Raw genomic sequence first — 20,752 nt, forward strand, 5'->3', positions numbered from 1 at the left:
CTAAACTATTGAGCGAAGTAAGCATTTAGAATAGAGTCTATAGCCACAGTAGCAGCTATAATGCTGATTGTACACCAGGAAAAAAAACACTTGGATGTGTTAGAAATGGCAAAGCAACTTTGCTATTTTTGCATCCAATGAAGCAAAAAGCATGGAAGTGCATACCTTAAATTTTCGACTTATGTCAATTTTATTTATATCCCAGTGTCACAAATCACAATTTGTGGCAGGATGCTTTACAATCTGTACAGCATATGAGAACCTAAAAGTAAAACCAGCATGAACACATAAAGGCCCATTGTATTCCATCAGTACAACAACACAGTAATCAGTTCATGTTGCTTCTACAGTGTAAACAGTTGTGAAACTTCACATTAAATGCCTACCAGAAAAGAGAATGAGTTAGAGCTACAACTGATAAGTATTTTTATTATTGAATATTCTGCTGATTATTTTTCAGATTGATTATTCACTTGGTCTGTTAAACATCAGATTATATGACAAAAATCATATCTTAACAAGTTAACAGATAAAATCATTGGTATTGAGAGGCTGGGACTAGTGTTTCTTTTTTGAAAAATTAAAATAGTTGCAGGTTATTTTCTGTTGATTGCTTTGCAACACATTCATTCACCCTTTCATACACTGATGGTGGAGACTGCCATGCAAGGTGCAAGCTGCTCAACATCACTTTCTAGGGTTAATGGGTTAGTGTTGAAAAAAAAAAAAGTCGAAGAAGTGACTGGTATGAATTAGTGAGTTTAAAAATACAGTATATATATTTTATTGGAGAATAAGAGCAGCAGAGAGGTGAGTATGAATTGACTTCGTTGTACTGATGGAATTAGTGCTGTGGAAAAGGACATTATACTGAATGTATTAAGACCACAGGTAAATATGGAGGAAGTGTTGATTCTGGATTAACAGTAAATTCAAACAGGAACAAATCAGAAAACAGAGAGGACTCTGAATAACATATGATGACATATACTAATAGAACAGACACATTAGAAATAAATGACTGTCTTTAAAATTATGGCAGTGATTGTTCAAATAAAGGCCATGTTGAATGTCCTTAGCACTTAATGGCAGCCAAATGCTCAGCATGCATTAAAACCTAATGTGAGTTGTTTTGTCTGTAAATCCCTCTGACCTCTCAGTTCTCAGCTCTGCCTCCTGTCAGAGTTGTCTTCTCCATCACAATGGAGGGCAGTGCCAGGAAGGTCATAACTGTCCGATCTGCCCTCATGGTGAAGAATCGACTGGATGTTCCTATGGAGGTCAGGCTCGACAGCCCCTCCGCTCCTGACAGTAAGACTTCTTTTTATCTTTCATATTTTGTTATTTTTGTGTTTTTTCTTATACATTTCAGCTCCTTTATAGTTATTTTGTCATTGTTTTTAGTTGAATTAAATTTAATTGTATTAGTTTATTTTATTAAATGTAAAGGTAATGACATTTGATTAGGTTTAATTGTATTTAACTAAATTCATATTGAATTTTATGTTGTTTTATTTTTCATGCCTCCTATATTGTGTCTTTGTTAAATACATTTTTTTGTATCACATCTTTTTTATGTTATTTAATTTTATATGTAACTTATTTTACATGTATAATGGTATAATTATATTTCATTATAAGATAAGAAAAAGCTTTACTTATCCCCAGCCGGGAAAATTTGGGCTAATATGATATTCTAAATATTATTGTTGTTTTATTTTATTTATTAAATTACCTTAAAACATATTTCTTTTATCTTGGTTTTAAATGAGTTTTCATCTTTCAGTTTCTTTTATTGCATTGTCTTTTTTATACTATTTTATTGCTTTTTTTATGTTATTTTATCTGTATAGTTTTAGATATAAATTGATGATATTATATTGAATTTATAATTTTTACACCAGAACCCGTGGTGTTGCCTCCTATCCTGCCTGGTCAGGCCTTGGCCGTCCCCCTCCACCTGACTTCCTGGCGGCTGCAGGCTCGGCCTAAAGGCCTGGGCTTGTTCTTCTGTAAGGTTCCCATCCACTGGACCACCGTGGAGCGGGCCGGAGAGATCAACAGCAGTAAGAGGGAGTGCCAGTCAGCAGACTTTGAGGACAACCTCAAGCGCAATTTCAGGTAAATACAGTCAGACGTCTTGTTCTTGGTCCTTGTTTGACTCAGATCTGGTACCATCCCCCTAATTTCTCTGCATCTTGCAGGTTTTGTGTGGTCATCAAGAAGGAGAACTACCCAGAGCAGCAGCCTGCCAAGAGGGTTTCTGGCAGTGCCAAGCAGATCTACCGACAGCCAGGTCACACCATCTACCTGCTGCCCACCATGGTGCTGGCCAACCTGCTACCATGTGACCTCAACTATTACATCAAAGGAACGTCCATCAAAGGCTCAATGAAGCCAGGAAAGGAGGCCGTACTTCATTCTGCTGATACGTCGCAGAACATGGAGCTAGGTCAGGATTGTCACTAGCTGCTGTGTATTTCCTAAGCATTTTCCTTATTCTCACTTCTTGTATTGACGGTGTGTGTCCATCAGGGGTCCTGCTGGAGAACTTCCCTTTGTGCAAAGAGCTGCTGATTCCACCTGGGACGCAGAACTATGTGGTGCGCATGAGGCTGTATGACACCAACAAACATCTGCTTTGCCTTACCATCCGCATTGTTCTGCGGGCACAGGGGGCACTGAAGATCCTGATTTCTGCCCCCTATTGGCTTATCAACAAGACTGGTAATGTTTTCTGTGTTGTTAAAAACTACAGTTGTGCATTCGAGAGAAAACCCAATCCAGTCATTGCTTTGAGAACAAGTTTCTGTAGTAATATTCCATAAAGCAATGTTCTTCCCACAGGTCTGCCATTAATTTTCCGTCAGGACAATGGCAAAGCCGATGCAGCGGGCCAGTTTGAGGAGCATGAGTTGGCCCGAAGCCTCAGTCCATTACTATTCTGCTACACTGACAAGGAGCAGCCTGCTATGTAAGTGTGTGTCACAAACCAGACCACTCTGTTCCACTTTCTTGTCATGAGTAACTGCATCTGGACCACACATTGTCTCTTAGGTAGTGAGTATTGTTCTACCCAAGCAACATCCTGGTGTTTTCATTCATAAATCCTCCCATTCCATTTTGTCCCCATCTATCTTGACCACAGGTGTACTATGCGGATAGGGAAAGGGATCCACCCAGACGGAGTTCCAGGCTGGTGCCAAGGCTTCTCCCTGGATGGAGGGAGTGGAGTCAGAGCAGTGAAGGTTATCCAGCACGGGAACAGGCCTGGCCTCATCTACAACATAGGCAAGTTGTTACATTCACAATCAACACAAATAAATCTCACTAATTGAACTTGTGTCTGATGTAATGATGTACGATGCACAGGATCAAGATTAAGACTGATTCTGTGTTTAGGATACACCGCCCTGAAAAACTCTGCGCTCATAATATTGTGAGAGATATTATGGCACAGTTCATGATGTTGTAGTTTTCCAGCATTAGCATCGATAAGTAAAGTCTCCTTCATGCAGTCACTCATTTTGCAAAGACATACAGTATAAGAAAAATTAAGTGAGCTAAATTGCAGTAGTCTATTAGTATGTATTCATGACCTATGTATGTATGTATGCATGTATGTATCAATGTACTGTATGTATGTATGTGTATGTTATCACTAAAAATGTTTGTCAGGCATTCATTGTTCCCTGTCTGATCAACACAGGCATCAGTGTGCGGAAAGGAAAAGGACGCTACAGGGACACCCACATCGTGACCTTTGCACCACGCTACCTGCTGGACAACCGCTCTACACACAAACTGGCCTTTGCTCAGAGAGAGTTTGCGAGAGGAAAGGTGAGAAATTCATTTCTAAAAGAACTCTTCAGGGGCTGTTCACGTAGTCTAGCAGCTAAGACGCACACCCTATTCTGAGATGGCAACATTCCCAATTTCAGAACAAAGACCTTTGTTTCATGCCTGTCTGCATCTCTACTGAGACATAACTAATAAACGCAAAATACCAAAAAAAAAAAAGAAAGAAAGAAAGACAAAGACACAAGTTCATGGTGGTCTAAAACATTGCTAATTAGATTCCAGTTTGGGACATTTGTTACATATTGCCAGTGAAATGAAAGATGGCTCTTCAGTGAGTAACTAAGTAATTTCAGTCAACCGGCTCACACAATAACAGGGCCCTGGGACTGGAACCTAAACAGAATGCAGCCATTAATAATGTTATGTTTATACCTTTGTTTGATAAATCAAAATGTGTGCTGTGAGAAAGCTCTGTCTGTATCTGTTCCCCCATTTTCACTCACAGGGGGACGATAATACAAAATGACAGAAGATATTAATGACTACATTTCTCATAGGGTACCGTCAACCCGGAGGGTTACATCTCCACGCTGCCGGGATCCAGCGTTGTCTTCCACTGGCCCCGCAATGACTACGACCAGCTGCTGTGCGTACGCCTCATGGACACCCCTAACTGCACCTGGTCTGGAGGCTTCGAGGTCAACAAGCCCAAGTCCTTTCACGTCAACATGAGGTGAACCACATATACATAACACACTCTCCAGCACCAGCAAATGTTATTTACTCTAATTTTCATTTCCTTATTATCTGTATATTCATCATTCACTAGTTGCTTGTTAGCATCGCATGTTGAGAACATATTTGCTTATTATTAGTCATTATAAAGCACTAATGCTTTATTCTGGTGGTTAGGGAGTTAGGATTATTAGATTGTAATTCATTGTTGAGACTTCAGCACATGGTTAACTGTAATGTTGTGAAGTTAACGGACCACCGAGTCCTGTCACACTGTAAGGAGAACAGCAGGCGCCCATCCTCTGCCCCCAATCACCACTTCACACTCTTGCCTGTCCAGCAGATGTCACTGTTGAAGCATTTTAATCAGAATGTCAACAATGGATATTTTGCAAAGAGGAGAGAAAACATATTTTAAATGATACTGAGATTTAATGTGTGTTTTAACCAATTACATCTTTTTACATTTAAATCACCCTTTTGCCTCTCAAGAATAGAGGGGCAACATTCTCTGCCTCTATGGACCATATGTGTTGTGCTGCTGACACTGAGAACTCAGTGTTTTTTTAAGTGCTATACCAAAAACAAATTGAAGTGGAGTGAATGAGGTCAAGTATTTGACAGGTTTTAATTGGATCTTGGTTTGAACAGAGACACACTGGGGAACTGTTTCTTCCTGCGGACAGAGATCACCCTGAAAGGAGCCACTTACCAGATCTCCTTCACTGACACTGACCAGTTGCCGCCACCCTTCCGCATTGACAACATCTCTGAGGTAAGCCACTATTAGGTAAGTATGTCCACCCTGATACCAATGGGTGGACATACTTACTTACCCAAGAACAAAAGGAGACCTGTGCCAGAATCACTTACTGAACTCCCAGTTCTCTCAGGAACTCATGGACATTCATGGTGTTTCATTATGTCATCACTCTTGCTGTACAGCAACTCCCTCTCTCCTTGGCTCAGGGTTTTGTTTTTGTTTTTTTTACTGTGTTCTGACCAAAGTGCATTACTGTCATTGCTAACTATATCCAACTACCTCGTCTCATTCACATGTAAGAAAGCACCTAACATGGCTGAACATGGCTATTGGTCATACTGAGGTGTCAAGCTAGTATGTTAGTATTGAGAATTTTTAGCTGCACTTTCTCTGCCATTCTTGTCCAACTAGCTCACTATAGCTTAAGCAATATATATGCCTTGCCTTTTGGAAAACTCAGGTCATGCACAATGAGTGCATGGAAAGGAAAAAAACTAAAGAAAACCTAATTATACCAAGTTTTCATCTGAATCACTTTCATTATATGGGGCCCATTTTGGCATAGAATGCAAATCTGATCCCTACTCATTGTGCCTACACAGTAGTCTCATTGAATGAGTGAGGGGGCTGTGTTTTTATGATACTGTGCTGCTGTCAAACACATGACAAAAATAAAACACCAAATCCAATGCATTGCTTGAATCCCTTCAGGTGCCTATCCAGTTTTGGCAGCATAGTGTGGCTGACATCCGGCTGCACACTGAAGTAAAGGCAGGCTCTGTGCTGGACTACGCCTGTGATGAACCCACACTCCCCCCTTACCTCACAGTGACAGTGAAAGGAGCTGGGTCCTCAGAAGTCACAGCCGACATGAACTTCTTGAGAGAATACAACAAACTCTACTACGAGAACTTCATCTACATTGCAGCCACACACACTTTCTCACAGTATGGACCAATGATATGACTAACTAATAATAGCATCATTTTATATTATAAGTTTTTCTCATATATAAAAGTTGCAGTCATAAAGGTAAGCAGCATAATTTTGTTGATGCAGGAGAGTTGAGAGAAGACCTGTTGGGAAGAAGTGTTTGGTGAGCTGTGCTGAACTGGTTCTCGATGTGGACACCAAGACTCAAAGAGTCATCCTGAAAAAGAAGGTACTGTTTTTAGTTTAAAACAATCCAGAATGAACAAACATACATTGATCTAAGTGTGGATAACATGACAAACAAGGAGATTCCCCATGTTGGGATCTGGTAGCAGAGGTTTGGTTATTAGCAGATATTAAGATGGTTATTGATACCAATAACTGCATTAATATCAATGAAATTATTCATATGAATTAACAGTAATGGGGTGCCGTCCTTGGATCAGGGATGAATAACCAAGAAGTGGATACAGTCTCAAAAAAGGGCTGTACTTGTAATGCCAATGTTTAAAATGCCATTTTACTTTCATCAGGTGGACGGTAAAGGGTTGAATCCAAACACTGACCCACACAACCAACTGTTGCCACAACATACATGTGCAAATAATCACAGACTCACAAATTATGTTTTTGATGACATCATGATGACTCTGTCATGGGGATTCCCCTGTTTTTGGTGGGTCTCATCCCCTGAGAAACCAGAATTTGGGTTTAAGCCAAATCTGACACTCGTGTGATTTGCAAGGCCGGGTAGGATTCAGTGCTCTTCCTTTATTCTGAGTTTATATTCAGGCTTTTGGATTCACATGTAGGCCTGTCTCTGTTCATCCACGTGTGAGGTCCCAACAAAAATTTGGCATAAAAGAATAGTCTTTTGAAGGTGTCCCCTTGAGCTCTCAGAAAAGGTGATCAGCAATTTTATCACTGACTTCTGGCATTTTATAGACTAAATATTAATTGATAGCAGAGTTGTAGTCCAAGTCCACTTCAATTAATAACTGTGTAGTAACATGTACTCTGATTGTTGTGCAGGAGCCGGGGAAGCGCTCCCAGCTGTGGAGGATGACTGGGTCCGGCATGCTCTGTCATGAAGGCTCGTCCCCACCGCAGAGCAAGCCAGCCCAGCCACGTCCACTGGACTCCTCTTTGGTGCTGGACATCGCCGGGCTCGCAGCCGTTAGTGACAACAGGTGCGTGCTGTGTGCACCTGTAGTGTGTCTATAAACTCAACAGATATTTCTCTAAGGAGTAATTTACAGTCAATTTCCGATAGACTGGAAGGAAGTCTTTTATGGAAGACTGCATGTAAGAGCTCTCTCTCTCTCTCTCTCTCTCTCTCTCTCTCTCTCTCTCTCTCTCTCTCTCTCTCTCTCTCTCTACCTGTTCATCTCACAGTTTTGAGCCGTTGATGCTAAGGAGGCCAGATTCACGCCGCAGCACCACCCAGACGTGGTACTTCACCTCAGGCATGCTGACCTGTGGCCTTCCCCGGCTGGTAGTACAGGTAGGTACACCTAGCTATGTTGATGTGTCTTTGTTGTGGAATTTGAAAAATGTCTAGAGGGAAGTGATCATTTATTTGTTTTACATTCATTGGGTGCACCACCTGTTAAGAGGAAAATTCCTAACCAACTTAAGTCAGTGAATCCAAGTCATGACTTCTCGTTTAAATTGATCTGAGGTGACTTTAACCTCAGGAAATCCTGGGTGTACGTTGTGGGTATGGTAATGGTAATTGTTATTGCCCATCAGGCCTCTTCTCTCACCTCTAGTCTAGTTCATAAGGATAGTTTTGTTGGTGATAGTTAGGGCTACGAGGAGTGATCTACTGTTTCATTTGTTCAGGTTGATTGTTGACATGTTTCCTAGTAAGCAGAATAAGGAGCGTAATGGGATGTGGCAGCCCATAAAGACAGCTAGTGACTCTGTGATTTGTTTCTGAAAGTGTTTAATGGGTGTGCAGTGCCAGGTGGTGTGCATATAGCTATCCAGGCTATCTTCTGTGCAATTTGAAGAGATTTCTGATGAAAGTCCCATTTTAAACATTTTTTCCCAGTGTGGGCACAAAAGTTCCGTTGTCTTATCTTATATTGTATGAGTTGTAGGTTACGATTTTTTGTCCTGAGGTCGATGTCTTTGCAAATTTGTTTCCAAAAGTTGGCATCAGGAGTCATGTATAGGTCCCGTTCCCATTTTATTAATGGTATGGACAGTGTTTTGTCAGACTGTGATATTATTTTGTATATTTTAGAGATGAGATTTTTGTGGAAGGGATGTTCATTAATTCTGAGCTTGAAGGAGGAATGTCATGGTTGATGTCACATTTTGTTGGATGATTCCAGTTGCAGATATTCCAAAAATGCATTGATTTCAATTCTGTACATCTGGAGGGGGAACTGAACCAGTTATCTTTGTGGTAGATGTGGTTTAGGTATGTGATTTCTAGGACCATCTGTGGAAATTAAGTAGATTCTTCTGTCTTAGGAAATCAAGATTGTTCCAGATGGGAGTAAAATGGATGGTGCAAAAGTAGTGTTTGTGATTTTGTGTAATTTCCACCAGGCTGTCAGAGAGGCTGCTGTTGTTAATGTTTTGAAATGAAGATGGTGTTCGATAGACTGACTAACAAATGATGAATCTGAAATCTGAATATCTTTACCAACTGTTTGTTCTATGTCTAGCCATTTATAATCTGATTCATCTGGATTCACCCTTTTACACACGGTCATACCATGACTAGGCCACCTGATCATTACACTCACGTGTGTGAATAGTACAGCATCACTTGCAAGGGGGGTTCAGTATCTTGCCCAAGGATAGTGGGATATGTATTCGACATTCTGATAAGTGGATGACCACTCTGCCTCCTGAGCCACGGCTGCCCATTGTTGTAATGATGAATTATCCATCAAATAAAAAAGTCTACCTTAAATGAAGCCAGTCTGATCATGATGAATTATGGATTAAATGACTTTAAATAAATGTAGCAAACTCATCCCCTGATCACCTGTACAAATATATTAACAATGACTGTTGTTAGGCTTTATTATGTTCTTTTACAGTTTCTTGATTTTTTCCAGTGTGGTTTTCTTCAGTTCTATTTTTATTTGTTTTACCATTCAGGTGAAGGGTGGGGTGGCAGGCCTGTATGATGGAGCAGAGGTGGTGCTAGGACCAGACTCTGGGCTGCTGGAGCCTGGCCCTGAGCAGCAGTTTATCAACCAGAAGATGAGACCTGGTTCTGGGGTGCTGTCAGTCCAGGTGCTGCCAGATGGACCCACACGTGTCCTGCAGGTGAGAACAAAACCCAATTAAGCAGAAAAGAATTAGTAATCTTTCAGCACGAAGCCTTTGTTCAGACTGCAGGCAAATTACATTTATTTCTCAAAACAGATCTTTAAGACAGACTTTCCACACTGTTTTTGAAGTCATTAGATCAGATTTGTATGTCCAGGCATTGCTTAACTATCTGCATGAGTTGCTGTGGTAACGACGTAGATGTCAGTAACTACCTATGCTGGATTCATCATCTCACCCTCCAAACAATTGCAGTCAAGTCAAAAGACTGTTGTTCTTAGTGTTGTCCCCATACAGCTCTACTAGTAGTAGGCCTGTTAAATTTGGAAAAAAATGATGTTTGATTTTTCTTTCTAATAACAAAACCACATAGGTTCAAACCATATATCAATATCAATATACCAATATCTATTTTTGCCCGTTGTATCCATAAGAGGGCCCATACAACGAGAGACATACTACAAGTATATTATTCCAACATGAACATACCTTTTAAAAGATCTACATACCTATGTGTAACAAATTAAACAAATAAAATAATGTCCTTTACTGTGTTGTTGATTTATGCGCTCATATCAGTTTGACCTACATTTCATTTTCAGTCAGTGAAGGTGACATATGCAGAGTGTCCAGTTGGTAGTGGTCGACATGTCCTGGAAGATTTCATTGTTGTGGACAAACGGGAGGAATTTTGGTCAGATATTACAGTGCACCCAGAAAGTATTCACAGCGCTTCACTTCTTCCACATTTGGTTATGTTACAGCCTTATTCCAAAATTGATTAAATTCATTTTTTTTCATCAAAATTCTACATACAATACCCCAGAATGACAATGTGAAAGATTTCAGATTTTTGCAAATGTATTAATAATTAAAAAAAGAAATCACTTGTACATAAGTATTCACAGCCTTTGCCATTAAGCTGAACATTGAGCTCAGGTACATCCTGTTTCCACTGATCATCCTTGAGATGTTCCTACAGCTTAATTGGAGTCCACCTGTGGTAAATTCAGTTGATTGGACATGATTCGGAAAGGCACACACCTGTCTAGATAAGGTCCCACACTTGACAGCACATGTCAGAGCGCAAACCAAGCGTAAAGTCAAAGGAATTGTCTGTAGACCTCTGAGACAGGATTGTCTCGAGGCACAATCTGGGGAAGGGTACAGAAAAATTTGTGCTGCTCTGAAGGTCCCAATGAGCACAGCGCCCCCCCATCATCTGTAAATGGAAGAAGTTTGGAACCACCAGGACTCTTCCTAAACTGAGCGGTTGGGGGAGATGGGCCAGAGTCAGGGAGGTGACAAAGAATCCGATGGTCACTCTGTCAGAGCTGCAGGGTTCCTCTGTGGAGAGAAGAGAACCTTCCAGAAGGACAACCATCTCTGCAGCAATCCACCGATCTGGCCTGTACGGTAGAGTGGCCAGACATTTTGGAGTTGCACCTAAAGGACTCTCAGACCATGAGAAACAAAATTCTCTGGTCTGATGAGACAAACATTGAACTCTTTGGCATGAATGCCAGGCGTCATGTTTGGAAGAAACCAGAAGCCAGGCTAATAGCATCCCTACAGTGAAGCCTGGTGGTGGCAGCTTCATGCTGTTGGGATGTTTTTCAGGGACTGGGAGACGAGTCAGGATAGAGGTAAGGATGAATGCAGCAATGTACAGAGACATCCTGGATGAAAACCTGGTCCAGAGCGCTCTTGACCTCAGAGTGGGGCAACAGTTCATCTTTCAGCAGGACAACGACAAGTGGGATGAGGAAAACTCTGTGAATGTCCTTGAATGGCCCAGCCAGAGCCCAGACTTGAATCGGATTGAACATCTCTGGAGAGATCTGAAAACGGATGTGCACCGACGCTTCCCGTCCAACCTGATGGAGCTTGAGAGGTGCTGCAAAGAGGAATGGGCGAAACTGGCCAAAGATAGGTTTGCCAAGCTTGTGGCATCATATTCAAAAAGACTTGAGGCTGCAACTGCAGCCAAAGGTGCAGCAACAAAGTATTGAGCAAAGGCTGTGAATACTTATGTACATGTGATTTCTTAGTGTTTAATTTTTAATAAATTTGCTGACATTTCGAAAACACTTTTTTTGCGTTGTCATAATGGGCTGAATTTATTCCATTTTGGAATAAGGCTGTAACATGACAATGCGGAAAAAGTGAAGCGCTGTGAATACTTGATAATGAGTCCTATTTTCCCATGTTTTTGTATCCAAGTGACTAATGTAGACTACAATTTTTGAAATTGGTCCAGTATTGCGCAAGAGCCAAGATACACACTGCAATGTAGTCCCTCCCTTAGGAGTGTAAGTCCCTTAAAAATGTTGTTTTGTCCACTGGCAGCCTCAGATTGTTATTCTAAGTCTCTAACAACATTATGGAAAGGATCCGTACAGAGATTGTCAAACCAGAAATAGCTGCTGTATTGCTCTCTCCAAAGCCACCAGAAATAATAATTTAACATCATAAAACACTTGCAAAACTCACCAAAACCTTCTTGGTCTATCACTGTTCCAACAATCATCACTAACTCTGGTTTGGGCAAAATAAAATGCCTAATTCACTGAATCAGGAGAGGAGCAAAACCATCAGAAAAGCAGCAGGGGAAGAGCCAGAATATTTCCACACACTAGCGAGTAGCAGCCTTGATTATACGTAGCCTCTCTAATAGACTTCTGTCACTTTGGATTTGACATCGCCGTTAAGTGTGGCATTGCGAGTGATTAGAAAGTCACTTTGAAATCAGATCTGAGTGGCCAGACGGAGACACATCTGTGGAAATCTGATCGGAAGCGTATTTCAAACCACCTCCCAAATATGGCTTGGATCCAGTTTGCAAATATTGCATTCAATGTGAATTTCTTGCTGTCCAGACTTTCTAAAATCAATCTGGGTATGCCAAAAACGGATTTTGGTTGGCAGTCTGAGACCTAATAGTATTGATGCTGGATAGCTCTTTAAAGTGTATTGTTTTTGGTGATTCTAAAACTTGATCAGAACAGACAAAACAGTACATCCAGCAGACCTTTTTTAATTCTTCTCTTTATAATGACCTCCATACTGATACCAGTGGTTAAGCATATTTAGTTTAATCATTAGTGTCAGATATTTCACACAACATACCACGGTGTTTAGAATATTAAATTTGTGTTGTCTGCCTTTCAGGTCGTCAGTGGTTACTTTTCATTTCCATACACTTGGGAAAATGTCTTTTTGAGACCTAAAAGCTGCAGTTGTTCACAGTGAAGACCGCATTTTTCACCTAGATCCACAGACTCAATGCACCATGACAATGGCACTCTTTCTGTCCATGTCAAGCCTGCAGCTGGGGAAGCTTGTGTATTTTTAGAATGTACATTTGATTTTTGTCACTTTTAAAGCTCAGAGAAGTTAAATCATTCATGTGTAACAAAATTGTTCCTGCACTAAACTTCTAACAGTCAAGTTTGTTTTGTACTCAGTTCTGCTGTAAAGCACTGTGCATGCAAATGTCTTTTTCTTCGTTACATTCGTTACGTTCATTGAGCTGTTTTGAAGTTTCATTGTTCGACACTTCACAGAAGTCATGAAGTTACCTTTTTTCAACATTAATAAGCCTAATGCCAATCACACATCAAAGAGATGCCCACACTTTGGACTTCTTTATTCTGGTGATGAAACACTGCTAAACTGTTTCCAAACCCAGTGTCAAGTTTAAGCACATAAGCGGCATGGAAGCAACTGATGACAACATCACAAACACAGAATAACACCCATTTAGTTTTCTGTGCCATTACGTAATGAATTATAAACTAATTAACTAACTAACTAAACTAACTAACTAACTAAACTAACTAATTAATGTAATTTTGAATATTTCAATACTTATTATAATTTGCTGGCATAAGAGATGGAATGATTGCATTTTTGACCGTATTGCTTACCCTTACCTCTACTATATATGAAACCCAGTTTGACTGCATTCCTTATCGTTGTTTTTTCTCTCCTACAAAATGAATATGTACATGCACTGTAAATTAGACAATAGAGCTTCTTTCAGAATTTGAGTATTTCAAATTGATCTCTGGTGCTCTGATAACCATCTGATAATAGCAGACAGATTACAGTGATGACAAACCTCATCATTGCTACTCACAGATGTTTGTTTGTTTGTAGATCAGTGACTTCAACCAGAGGAGAATGATTCGTAGCTCACCCAGCTCAGAACAGGACAGGAGCAAAGAAGATGTGAAGAAGAGAGAGACTGAGCTTGAGGTATGAGTAACCTTGAAATTATTTCATGGAGGTGTTAATATGCACCATGGTTTGTCACTGACATCCATGCCTGGCATCACATAATTACTACATGGCACATTCAAAGTCCTGGGGGTTTATATTGATTGTGTGCCGTTCCACAATAGTTTTTTGATGTGCTTCTATGAGAAGCCTCTCCTCTGATGTCTTCTTTGTATTCATTTTACAGGTGTTGGTGAACTTGGAGGAAGGTTTGGGTGTCTCTCTGGTCAACAAGGTTCCTGAGGAGCTTGTGTTCACGACACTGTCTGGTATAGATGTCCACTTCATCCGCACGGCTGCCAACGAGGTGTTGGAGCTCAGCATTCAGAACATCCAGGTAAGCTCACCACAGCAATGAGAACATTCAGTATTCCACCAAGATCAAATTGTATTTGTATAACACCAAGGTGCTTTACATAATAATATGTATGTAATTATATACTTTATATATGTATGATAACGATATATGTATATTATAAAATACACACATACTGTATGCCTTAGATGCAAGAGAACCATAGTTATGTAATTCATATCATTAGAAGCCAGTGAAATCCTGAATGTCAACAAGGGGAAGGTAGGTGGGACAAAAGAGGGGTCCATCATTGAACCCCACGCAGTATGCCATGTTTGTTGGAAAGTTACTGAGTATGACTACAATATTCTGGTTACACAGCTTGGATTCATGAATCACCAATGAAGAACAGTGTCAGAAAGACCGACTCAGTCCACGACCATATTAACCACTGTCACATTCAGCAATAATCATCTTGTGTTGATCACTTGTGAAAACACCTGGTTTTAATTTCATTTTACTTCACTACTCACTATTCAGATCAAATGAAATCCCTTTGAAAATTACTGAAATGATTCTCAAAATCGACATGACACATAGTGATAGATTCATCCCACTAATAATGACACTACTAAAGACTATACTATACTATACTACGGTAGATTTGTGCAGTCTATATACATGTTGTATGTTGGTTTGGCTTCCCAGAAGCTTCCTGGTAATATAAAGCATGATCAGTACTCATATAGACTATTTTCTGCTAATAATGCGTGTAACTATCTCGTCAAGACTGTGCTGTGAATTCTGTTTTCGTGGAGGGTGCTGTATGAATACTTGTCTTGTTGTTGTAATCAGGTGGACAACCAGCTGCTGGGTACCACCCAGCCTGTAATGCTGTGTGTGACTCCCAGCTCCAGTGACAGCAGTGTCAACGACAGTGGCCCAGCCCTGCAGGTCAACTCAGTCAAGGTTCCCAGCAGCCTCATGCTCACTGATCTCTTCAAGGTGAATGTCACACACTGAAGCACAAGTCTTTCTTTTCCAGATGGTGTGACTGGTGTGATACAGAGTGTTACTAGAATCACCAGGTACAAGGACAATGATTTAACAACACAGGGTTGTACAACAAAATCAAGTTGTAGTCCCTTTATGCTACTCACAAAACAGAAATTATGTAAATGGGTGATTAAATAATAAGTCATAAAAATAAACTATTATTTATAGTGGAGTGCCAAGGATGACTTGAGGAGTTTCGCAGCCTGAGGAAAGAAGTTGTTCTTTAGTCTATTGATACAGCAGCAGATACTTCTGTATTGCTTGCCAGACAGCAGCAGGGTAAAGAGGCTATGACTAGAGTGGGTATGGTCCGTCACTGTTCTTTGGGCTCTTTGTTGGCACCTCACCTCATCAATATCACTGATGATTAGTAGATTGGTGCGCTCCAGCCATGAAGACAGACTTTAAATGCAATGAATTTAATTTACGTATTGCAATGCAGACAACGTCAGGGATTATTTTCTATGAAAGCACTTATCCACTCCATGAAAACTCCTTCAACGCATTATTCTGGCAACTGGGTTAGAAAATGTGGGCTAAACCTTTGCAGTACCGGGGAACAGCTGATTTTACAACAAGGCTGACAAGTGGCTTTTATGTCATATCTGACCCATTTTCACATTATTTGTTCCCACAAAAGTTGTTGTGCAATATACAACGATCAGGCATAATATTATGAACACCTACCTAATATTGCTTTGGTCCCCTTTTGCTGCCAAAACAGCCCTTACCCATCAAGGCATGGACTCCACTAGACCCTCAAAGGTGTGCTGTGGTATCTGGCACCAAGATGTTAGCAGCATATCCTTTAAGTCCTGTAAGTTGCAAGGTGGGGCCTCCATGGATCTGACTTGTTTGTCCAGCACACCCCACAGGTGTTCAATTGGGTTGAGATCTGGGGAATTTGGAGGCCAAGTCAACACCTCAAACTCGTTGTTGTGTTCCTCAAACCATTCCTGAAACATTTTTGCTTTGTGGCAGGGTGCATTATCCTGCTGAAAGAGGCCACAGCCATCAGGGAATATTGTTTCCACTTAAGGGTGTACATGGTCTGCAAAAATGCTTAGGTAGGTGGTACGTGTCAAAGTAACATCCACATGGCTGGCAGGACCCAAGGTTTCCCAGCAGAACATTGCACAATGCATCACACTGCCTCCACCGGCTTGCCTTCTTCCCATAGTGCATCCTGGTGCCATGTGTTCCACAGGTAAGCAACGCAACCGGCCATCCACGTGATGTAAAACAAAACATGATTCATCTGACCAGGCCACCTTCTTCCATTGCTCTGTGGTCCAGTTCTGATGCTCACGTGCCCATTGTTGGCGTTTTCGGCAAGGTGGACAGGGGTAACCATGGGCACCCTGATTGGTCTGCGGCTATGCAGCCTAATACGCAACAAATTGTGATACACTGTGTAATCTGACACATTTCTATCACAACCAGCATTAACTTGTTAAGCAATTTGAGCTACAGTAGCTTGTCTGTTGGATTGGACCACCTGGGGCAGCCTTCGCTCCACAGGTGCATCTATGAGCCTTGGCCACCCATGACCCTTACTCTGGTTCACTGGTTGTCCTTCCTTGGACCACTTTTGATAGATACTGACCACTGCAAACCGGGAACACCCACAAGATCTGCACTTTTAGAGATGCTCTGACCCAGTCGTCTAGCCATCACAATTTGGCCATTGTCATACTCGCTCAATTCCTTACTTTTTTTTTTTTACAGTTTACCTGCTTGTATCACGTAAACTTTGAGGACAAAATGTTCATTTGTTGCCTAATATATCCCAGGTGCCATGATGAAGAGATTATCATTGTTATTCACTGTCAGTGGTCATAATGTTATGCCAGATCCATGTGTAACGCAACAGTATCAACTCTTTGTCCATAATACAAAACAGGCAGACACCTGTATGAAAACACCTAGAGGAACCTAATTATCTAGAGAGCTTCTGTCATGAGAATCATTTTTTTACTTTACAAAACCTAGCTTTATCTGAAAAGATTCATTTTCAGTTTCCCCTATATTGAAGTGCAACTTAAATCATTAGCCAGAAGTAGGCTGGGTAGTGGGATAGCCGTAGGTCCAAGCAGGGTTTAGCTTAGCTATTTTCCTGGTTGTCTTCCCGTTCATCCTGGGACAATCACACGTCATACGGTTGCGCTTGGTCCGGTTGGTCTGTCTGGGTGGTCGGAAGATGCAGTGGGCAGTGATCATCTCAAAGTCTGCTACGCTAGTCCAATGCCTGTGCATATTTTTATCTGATGCTGATGTTTCTGTCATAGGTAAAGGCATAGAAATAAAACAAATGAAAACAGAAATGAGCAAAAAATGATATAACCATAATGTGTTCACAGCACCTTATGGTGACGGCCCGACGCTTCACAGTCATCATCGAGGAGAAGCTGCTGCTCAAGCTGCTCAGTTTCTTTGGATATGGACAGACAGAAGCTGGTGGGTCATTAGAGGTGACATTAGAATGGCCTTTTGTTCTCGGCTGTGAGTAAGTAGGTAATTTTGCTTTAATTAAAATAACATAATCATAACTGTAATGACTGCAGAGCTGGAGAGGCTGGATGAAAACCTCCATGGGAAGCTCAACGAGGATGCAGGACCTCCCAAACGTTACTACTTTGAGAACTTGAAGATCAGCCTACCTCAGGTCAAACTGAGTGTCTTCACCTCTCACAAGCTGCCTCCTGATCTCAAGGTAACATGATCTCTTTTTTTTCTCCTTTTCATTTTTCATGTGTGCAGCTTCAAAAATCACCTTTGACAGAGAGCTAAATGTAACATTTGACCATTTTGGAGGCACCAGCAATTTCACTTTAGAAAAGTGAATCTTAAATGGACATAGCAAAGTTATTAAGACCATCCAGTTAGCATAGTCAGCTGACAAAGACAGAAGGGTAAATGTCACATTTGTATAGATTCTGATAAGAATCAAAGGATTAAAGCAGCTGTGGACCTATGGTTTTAACCCTGTATTAATAAGAGGTTTTGGTTAAAATTTATTTTAGTTTTACCAGTTTAAAAGTTTGATCCATCTATGAACATGTCACTTGTCACTCTGTTACCTCCTCTTTACATGGTTTTTTTTTGGTCACCATAGGCTTTGAAAGGCACCCTGGGCTTTCCTCTGGTTCGGTTTGAAGACGCTGTCATCAACATGTATCCGTTCACCAGAGTGCACCCCTACGAGACCCAGGAGATCATCATCAACGACATTCTCAAACACTTTAGAGAGGCAAGCAGTACACACAGTTCTTTTAAACATGTTTGTAATTCTGCTTTGAACTTATTTGCCCAATTGACCATTACAGTTGAAACTTGGATAACAACTAATAACAACACTCAATACAAAATGTAATTTCAGTCCTCTTAAAGAAGACTTGAATGGTTGATTGGTAGTAAAAAAAAAGGGGCAACTTGACAACGTGTTATGAACAACTGAGATAAGATATGATAAGATAAGATAAGAGAAAACTTTGGGCATTATAGCAGCATGTAATAAGAAAAGAAAAAACATCTAGAAAAAAATACAGTATATAAAAAACATGTATTGTCCCAATAACTGTGAAAAAAAACAATGTATGCTGCCTGTTTATCCAAGATGGCGCTGCACGAGTGGCAGCCAGTTACAGCAGCTCTGAGATAATATAAGATATAAGATAGAACTTTATTCATCCCAAGGGAATTTACAGCAATTAAAGCACAAAGTACACCCCCGATTCCAAAATAGTTAGGACACTGTAAATAAAATGATCATTTTGGTCTTTACCAGCTCTATATGAAAAGTGTCCTGAGACAATTTCAACTGAATTAAACATTTAATTAATTCTTTTTGTACATATGAACTCCAGTTGAAAACACTTTGTAAAACCAGTGCCGGTGAACACAGTTTGTTAATGATCTTTTTACCTACTTTTTACACAGTAAATAAAAAGTACGCAGTACATCATTTTTGAGATCAGCAAATATATAGAGTGCAAATATAAAATATTATTAAAGGGGCAAATTATGCAGCTAATTTCCTGCCAGAACTTGAACAAACAAAAAATGTTTTACAGAAGCCCTATGTTTCACTAACAGTGTATCAACAGTTTAACAGTGTGGTTTCAAATGAAACAAAATGTACCTAGCAAATACACAACATATTTCTAACACATCATGCTTCAGAAACAAAAACTACATGTCTCGCAAGTGCAAAGAAAAAATCCTACAAAGATTTAAGAAAGAATATGTATCAATGTATCACTTGACTTGGCTGTGGCTCTCTCCACCATTCAGAAGTTACTGAATCTGAAAACATTGTGTCCATAGTGGACATCACTGCATGGACTCAGGAGCACTTCCAAAAACGAACACAGCTCGTCACTGCATCCAAGTATGCAAGCTGAAACTCTAAAAGACGAAGCTGTATATAAACCAGATCCAGAAACACTGCCGCCTTCTCTGGTCCTGAGCAAATTTAAGATGGATTAAAGTGAAGTAGAAAACTGTCCTGTGGTCTGGACTTGTCTCGGCTGTTTTGGAAATGGAGTTGCATATTTCCGTCAAACATGAGCTTCTGCAGGTGTGTCATGTGACGTGGTAGATTTTCCAGTTTACGTCAGATCATTACTGTGTCGTATTTCATTTGTGTAGGAGCTGATCAGCCAGGCAGCCCAGATCCTGGGCTCTGTGGACTTCCTGGGAAACCCCATGGGCCTCCTTAATGACGTCACTGAGGGTGTGTCTGAGCTCATCAAGTACGGTAACGTGGGTGGCCTCATACGCAATGTGACCCATGGTGTGTCCAACTCTGCTGCAAAGGTACACCTGTGTTGAACTGTGTACTTGTGTTTGGTTGCTTTTTATAATGTATGTTCTATTTTTATTTTGTTCATGCTGGTACAGTACAAATGATTGATTTTTTGTTGTTGTATTGCTTGTTGGCTGTTGCATTATTGTAATATTTTGTACAGGTGTTTCAGTTAATGTGTTCATTGTGTGAACATACACAGAAGCATATACGTGAAAAGAAATGTGTGAAGAGTAAAAAACGTTAAAATTGTAATAGTGGGGGAAGCCATTCAATGTGAATATCCTCCCGTTCTCTGTGTGTCAGTTTGCAGGGACTTTATCAGACGGACTGGGGAAGACCATGGATAACCGGCATCAGAGTGAGCGAGAGTACATCAGATACCATGGAGCCACCAGTGGAGAGCACCTTGTAGCAGGGATCCATGGACTGGCTCATGGTACACCCTCGAAACATTTCTGTATCTGATTAACTAGTGGAGCAAATCATTTAGTGGTTGTCTAATTTAACCCCGCCCCATAACACCTAAAATTCTATTTTGGCTAATGAGACTAATGAAAAAATATACACATACAGAAGTATTTGAGGATGATTAAGGGTTACTAAACTGTTAATTAGTGTCTATGACTGAAAAACTGTGCAGTCGTTTGTCAGGCTCTGTGATTATGCTTTGCTGATGAATTCAGGAAGTAGAGTGGTCGTCCACTTACCAGAGGTCTGCAGTCTACACGACAAATTATCCTTAGGCAAGATGCTTAACCCCAAATTGTGCCAGATGCCGTGC

At 40.6% G+C, this 20,752-nt stretch overlaps 1 protein-coding gene across 4 annotated transcripts in view; it reads left to right on the forward strand.

The window, feature by feature from the left end:
* The window catches only part of vps13d (vacuolar protein sorting 13 homolog D), a 78,472-nt gene that overhangs the window by 49,782 nt on the left and 7,938 nt on the right, over nucleotides 1-20,752 (forward strand). For all 4 annotated transcript variants that reach the window (XM_041946761.1, XM_041946764.1, XM_041946763.1 and 1 more), the window contains 22 exons: nucleotides 1,161-1,311; nucleotides 1,905-2,121; nucleotides 2,205-2,452; nucleotides 2,536-2,727; nucleotides 2,848-2,974; nucleotides 3,149-3,291; nucleotides 3,710-3,840; nucleotides 4,359-4,534; nucleotides 5,188-5,311; nucleotides 6,011-6,246; nucleotides 6,359-6,461; nucleotides 7,265-7,422; nucleotides 7,628-7,736; nucleotides 9,356-9,526; nucleotides 13,691-13,789; nucleotides 13,998-14,147; nucleotides 14,961-15,110; nucleotides 17,522-17,618; nucleotides 17,726-17,874; nucleotides 18,277-18,411; nucleotides 19,812-19,979; nucleotides 20,275-20,407. In XM_041946761.1, coding sequence (XP_041802695.1) covers nucleotides 1,161-1,311; nucleotides 1,905-2,121; nucleotides 2,205-2,452; nucleotides 2,536-2,727; nucleotides 2,848-2,974; nucleotides 3,149-3,291; nucleotides 3,710-3,840; nucleotides 4,359-4,534; nucleotides 5,188-5,311; nucleotides 6,011-6,246; nucleotides 6,359-6,461; nucleotides 7,265-7,422; nucleotides 7,628-7,736; nucleotides 9,356-9,526; nucleotides 13,691-13,789; nucleotides 13,998-14,147; nucleotides 14,961-15,110; nucleotides 17,522-17,618; nucleotides 17,726-17,874; nucleotides 18,277-18,411; nucleotides 19,812-19,979; nucleotides 20,275-20,407 — 3,367 coding nt within the window. The remainder of the gene's footprint in view (nucleotides 1-1,160; nucleotides 1,312-1,904; nucleotides 2,122-2,204; nucleotides 2,453-2,535; nucleotides 2,728-2,847; nucleotides 2,975-3,148; nucleotides 3,292-3,709; nucleotides 3,841-4,358; nucleotides 4,535-5,187; nucleotides 5,312-6,010; nucleotides 6,247-6,358; nucleotides 6,462-7,264; nucleotides 7,423-7,627; nucleotides 7,737-9,355; nucleotides 9,527-13,690; nucleotides 13,790-13,997; nucleotides 14,148-14,960; nucleotides 15,111-17,521; nucleotides 17,619-17,725; nucleotides 17,875-18,276; nucleotides 18,412-19,811; nucleotides 19,980-20,274; nucleotides 20,408-20,752) is intronic.

This window comes from Chelmon rostratus, chromosome 10 (assembly GCF_017976325.1).
Source record: "Chelmon rostratus isolate fCheRos1 chromosome 10, fCheRos1.pri, whole genome shotgun sequence".
NCBI classification, from domain to species: Eukaryota; Metazoa; Chordata; class Actinopteri; order Chaetodontiformes; family Chaetodontidae; genus Chelmon; species Chelmon rostratus.